Genomic DNA, 5,833 nt, shown 5'->3' on the forward strand with positions numbered 1-5,833 from the left:
TTTAGAGATAAATATTTTACCCAGCACTACGCTTGTTCGACTCGTAAAAGGCAAAAATTAGGATTCAAAATTAAATTATAATTTTTATGATAATAAAAATTACTTAGGACATCATGTTCTCAAAAACTCAAACCTTTATCAACATAGAATTGAATCGAATATCGTTTTCATCTTCCCAAGTTTCTATACATAAACTATGAACACGGAATTAAACAATACAAAAATGGTATTCTTCTTCCATTGACATTTGATATCAGCTTCAGAAAAGGCAAAAGACAAGAATAAAGAGATAAAACAAAAGATTAAATCAATCCTATATCCTTGACTGACATAATTTACCTAATAAACATTTACCTAATAAAAAGTAGCAAACATGTTTCTCCTAACAAGCAAACATACCGAGTCTCGGAAACTCAGCCTCTTACTATTGAACTAATTGCAATAAATTCTTGGAAAAATGTTGGAAAAAAAATTTCCTTCAAAACCATGTTCCAAAAGTTTAGTTATCAGATGCTAATTTCTGCAATATTTACCTTGCAGCCAACTATATCCAGCAGAGATCTATCGGAGAAGGGATATTCGAAAAGACCGGAAACAAATTTCACTCTCAATATTCGTTCAACGGCATCATCTATCCTGGACATCAGTACTTCCCCAGATTCAACCAGAAACGTCAAATCATCCATGAACTGTTTATATCTGAGAGGCACCATTACCTGCACATTTTCTCAATCAAGGAATGAAGAAATGAACAAAAGAAAGATTTATTGTAGAATTCGAGAAACATTCTATACCATGTCGATACCAGCATTAACAGCAGTAGAAATACAATAACGATAGTTTGAGCCTCGAGGTTCAGTGAGTCGATCGAGTGCTTCCCAGTCGGAAATTACAAAACCCTGAACAGAACATTCCCCCGAAGTTACATATGCTACATAAAGCATTTGATGGAATGCCTTACTATAATAGGCATTTCACAGTACACCTATAGGCCATTTCGGATGAAAAGAATACAGGGATCCAAACCTTGAAACCTAGTTTATCTTTTAGAATTTCTGTCAAGAGGAAACGATCAGCATGAAGTTGACGTCCGTTCCAACTGGAATATGATGCCATAATGGTGGAAACCCCCTGAGAAATACAGTCCAGATATGGTGCCATATGAATGCTCTCTAAATCATCATATGATAATATGGTATTCCCTTCATTTATACCCTTTTCAGTGCCTCCATCTCCAACAAAATGCTTCGCACATGCAATGACATTATTTCTGGAATCAAGCAAACTTGATGATGAGAGATTGAAACAAGTTTCTAACGAGGTATACCTGTATATGGTTATTGATAGTTGATACAGAATCCAACACGAATATATCTACCTGCCAGCTACAAAAGGGTAGCCTTTCGGGTAGTCCGCCGGTGGTTTTCCCTGCAAACCTGTAATAATGGAAGTCATTTTTCGAACAATGTTGGTGTCTTCACTATAACACTCAAAACATCTTCCCCATCTGGGATCCCTGCATACCTGTGATAATACACTAATGTCTCAAAATCTATATAATAGAAAATTTTATAATATATAAAAAGGATCTTAAACATGATTATGACATGAACACAACATGGACGTATGAATTATCAGGTCTAGTATCTCGGTAATTATTTGACTTGGTACAACACGGTAGAATCAAAGAACATTTGGCTAATTATTTTTACAGTACTTACAGCTACGCAGGGAGCAAAGTCATAGTGAATGCCAGTTGCCCTAACTTCAAGAGCAGTTGCAGCCCCAATTCTTTGAGCCAAATCTGCATCTCTATGATGAGCATATAATTTTCAATAATTAGAAGATACAACTACTGTATTTGAAAAGATACTCCCATGAATCTTTTACTGTAAAAAGTTGGCTGAGGAAATGGAGAAGGCTAAATACAAGAGTTATGTTACTCTACCTCTTCATTTTGCTTAAAATATCCATATCCACACATAATTAGACTTGGATACGCGTTAAGATCCTTTATATACATAGAAAATTTTAAGCATATTTATGTTTGACACACTTATATCCAGCACTTGCCTCTGATTTTTAGCAACATAATACAAGAGTGCCTAGTTCTAGTCCAATTCCCTTTTTCCCTCTTTCTTAATACCTAGAAAAAAAATGAGCATACTTGTGCTCAACACATACCTATATCCGGCACTTGCCCCCAAGGAGCAACCCCTTATTATAGGGGAAACTTAGAAAAAAGAGCACTCCTATGTTGAACATATACATCTAGCACTCGCACTTGAGTTCAAGCAACACAAGGCTTTTGGGTAATTTCAACGAAATGTTTAAAAATACGAGCTTATCACGCGCAAGGGGAAATCTATTGATTTGCACAACACTGGACTTTGGGGTCCAATTCTCGTGTGTGCAAGCCCATCCTCTCAACTGACTCTATATTATAAGCAAAAGTCTAAAGTTTTAGAATAAGTGAGGTGGGATAAGTTCTTTTGAAACATCACTCATTTTTAGCACATAGTACCAGTCAAAAACTCTATATTTTTTTTCTCTCTAATGGACATGATGTAATATAGGGGAAAATTAATATCACAATATTCATTTATTTTCCTTCATCAACATTGGCATTGATCAAAGAAATATTAGAAATTACCATAAAAGACTTAAAATCATAGAAGAAACAAACCTAGTAGCTCCAACTCCAACATTGTGAGGAAATATAGTGGCACCATAAACACTATTGTTACCATGAACTGCATCAATCCCATAAATAAGCGGTATCCCAAGCCGAGACTCAAGTGCTGCCTGCTGGAACTTATCCACCATATCAGCCCAATCAGCTGGCAATGCTTTCTCAAATGGCACACTTCCACCGGCACTCAGTATACTACCTGCAAAAAATTTAAGGCTAATCAGTGTTCTCTAGTTCTCAAAAATTATCAACAGACTGTTCGAGAAAATGCCTAAAAGAGGAAAAAAAATAAAGGTACCTATGGAAAAGCTTTTGAGATCAGCAGGAGTGGCGACACTTCGCTCGATTTGGGTCATTTGACCGATCTTTTCTTGTAGAGTCATTCGAGAAAGAAGGTCTTTGACTCGATCCTCTATGGGTGCATTTGGGTTCTTGTAAGTGCAATCAATTAACCAAAATTGAATTGAACAGAGAAAATCTGAAGGATAAAGAAAATTCGAGCTCAACCCAGAATTTTAATTCGATTAAATCTCACTTCTAAAATTCAAGTTTTGATTCGAAATGATAATCAAATTGTTCGTAGCTCTTCTACTAGCTTGTTCCCTTAACCGGAGAAAAACAAAAATGGATAAATCAATACTTAATCCAAAACATCAACAGTATTGTCTTCATAGAAATTTATGCAAGAAATTCCAAAGTCATGAAGAATTAAAACAGAAAGGCAAGTAGATGGAAATAAATGATTGAGAAGAAGTTGAGAAAACTTTACCTTGGGTACGTTGAAGGAAAGAATGAGGCTTCAGAGTCACATGAGAAACAGATAAAGATGGCTTCTGCGAAATGAAACATGTATGTTAGGTGTTGAAATTAAAAAAAATAAAGAAAGAGGGGAAGATGATGAAGAAGACGGTGGCGGAAGAGAGAAACTTAAAAGCGTGTTTTGAGGAGGGAGAGGCTGGAGGTGACTTCGCTCGCAGGATCTGTTTGATGTTGGGAGGGAGAGGCTGGAGGTGGATTTCTAGTTGGGAGGGCAAATTAGGGCTAAGGCTGTAAAACGGGTGTAAACTGAGGAGGAGGCAGGGATTACAAAACAGAGAATTTCGGGGATTAGGAAAGTAACGGATTAGAGGGGGATTAGCAATACATTAAACCAAACGGCAGATTAGAGGGGGATTAGGTGGGGCCCACCGATTAGGGGTGTATTGGCATAGCCAATACACCCAACCAAACATGGTGTTAATGAGTCTATTCCCACGTAAAATAAACAGAGCAAGTAAATGAACTCTATATTTTGAGATATTTATATTTGTGTGTGACTCGCTCAGATGACTATGTGATCCCCTGTTCTAATTTTGAAAAATCAGTAAAAATTGAAAAAAATAAATTAAGAAATATAGTTTATATTTCTAGATTACTTATTGATTCTAGTTTTAAATGAAATAGATTTCATGGATATTTGAATTGTGTAATGGGAGAAATTCAATTCGTAGTGAACAGAGGTTAGATCAGTCGAGCTGTATAACAGGGGAAACTTTAACTAATAAACTGTACTAATTGGCTAGACCAAAAATTCTAGGAATATTTTAGTAAGAAGTAATATGAGTCTAGTTTCAGTAAAATTTTACAGATTTGAATTTTGAGTTTTGCAACTCGAGTTATGATTTATTTAGTGAATATGACACAGGAGAGACAGCTTGACCAAAGTGGAGTAAATAGTAAAATTAAAAAGTAGATACACTTGAGTCATTTTGTAAACATATTAAATTCTTTATTCATTATTTATATACTTTCTTACTAAGCTATATGCTTACTTTCTCTTCTCTCTTTTGTCTTATAGTGTCGTCTAGCTTGCACAGGAGTCAAGGATCGTTGAAGATCTGCCTACACTATCAATACTTTTGGGTATTTGAACTGAACATTTTGAATTATGGCATGTATAGTAGACTTAGTTATTTTGTTACGTGTCATAATTTTCTAGGTTTAAAATATTAATTATAGTATTTGACCGATTATTTTGTACGAAGCCTTTGAAATTGGCTAGTTTTGTTAAAGGCATATGTTATAATGATTCATGATCTAATTGCACGCAATATTTTTGTCTCGGTTTTATTTAATAGTATGTACTATGATTTGTTAATGCCTCGTACCCTATTCCAGTGACGTATATGGGTAAGGGGTGTTACATTTAGTGGTATCAGAGCTATGGTTTGTCAGTTCTCGGACTAATAAAGTGTGTAAAAGTATAGCTATACATGTCATAAATATACTGTGATAGTGTGGTGACTCCTGATTATTCTAAACTATGTTTTGTTTTAATATAGTAATGGATCCTGAAGGAACTGCGGCTGATGATGCTGCTTGTAATACGCCGGCTCTAACACAAGGGACTGCGCCTGTAGAAAGTAGACCTGAGACATTGAGACATGGAGATGAGACTCGGGAAGCCTTTCTCCAAATGATGAACAATTGGTACACTGAGTTTATTCGAGCAAACCCAAATGCTCAACCTCCTCCACCCCCTCCCATACCTCAGACGATTCCTGTAGCTACTCAAGGCATAGATTTGGTAAGAATGAACAAGCCCCCAGTTGACAAGATTCGAAAACAAGGGGCCGAAGAGTTTAAAGCAAAGATTGATGATGATCCCGAGAAAGCGGAGTTCTGGCTTGAAAATTCTACTCGTGTATTTGATGAGCTCTCATGTACACTCGAGGAGTGCTTAAAGTGTGCTGTATCACTTTTGAGAGACTCAGCCTACCATTGGTGGAAGACTTTGGTAGCAGTGGTGCCAAAAGAAAGGGTTACTTCGGATTTCTTCCAGGAAGAATTCAGAAAGAAATACATAAGTCAGCGATTTATTGATCAAAAACGGAAGGAGTTCCTTGAATTGAAGCAGAAGAATTCAAAAAGAAATACATAAGTCAGCGATTTATTGATCAAAAACGGAAGGAGTTCCTTGAATTGAAGCAGGGCAAGATGTCTGTGGCAGAGTATGAACGCGAATTTGTAAGACTCAGCAAGTATGCCCAAGAATGTGTGTCCACCGAGGCCATTATGTGCAAAAGGTTTGAGGATGGGCTAAATGAGGACATTAAAGTGCTTGTAGGAATTTTGGAGCTGAAAGAATTTGAAGTATTGGTT

The 5,833-nt window shown here is 36.3% G+C and overlaps 1 protein-coding gene across 1 annotated transcript; it reads right to left on the minus strand.

Moving 5' to 3' along the window:
- Positions 1-506: 506 nt before the first annotated feature.
- On the minus strand, positions 507-5,109 carry LOC107887611 (beta-glucosidase BoGH3B). Its single transcript, XM_016811858.2, has 10 exons — positions 5,101-5,109; positions 3,624-3,710; positions 3,462-3,525; positions 2,991-3,170; positions 2,687-2,891; positions 1,722-1,812; positions 1,379-1,524; positions 1,027-1,270; positions 795-899; positions 507-716 (listed from the first exon to the last, which is right to left on the minus strand). The coding sequence occupies exons 1-10, from the start codon at positions 5,107-5,109 to the stop codon at positions 507-509; spliced, it is 1,341 nt and encodes a 446-aa protein (XP_016667347.2).
- Positions 5,110-5,833: the final 724 nt, after the last annotated feature.

The sequence above is a fragment of the Gossypium hirsutum genome, chromosome A06, assembly GCF_007990345.1.
Source record: "Gossypium hirsutum isolate 1008001.06 chromosome A06, Gossypium_hirsutum_v2.1, whole genome shotgun sequence".
Lineage (NCBI taxonomy): Eukaryota > Viridiplantae > Streptophyta > Magnoliopsida > Malvales > Malvaceae > Gossypium > Gossypium hirsutum.

Bases quoted from the DNA above. Each gene is read 5' to 3' on its own strand.
- LOC107887611 (XM_016811858.2), bottom strand. The intron at 3,171-3,461 runs GTAAAGTTTTCT...TTTATCCTTCAG, and splicing joins TTTCCTTCAACGTACCCAAG to ATTTTCTCTGTTCAATTCAA. The intron at 1,271-1,378 runs GTAGATATATTC...GCTTGATTCCAG, and splicing joins TACCCTTTTGTAGCTGGCAG to AAATAATGTCATTGCATGTG.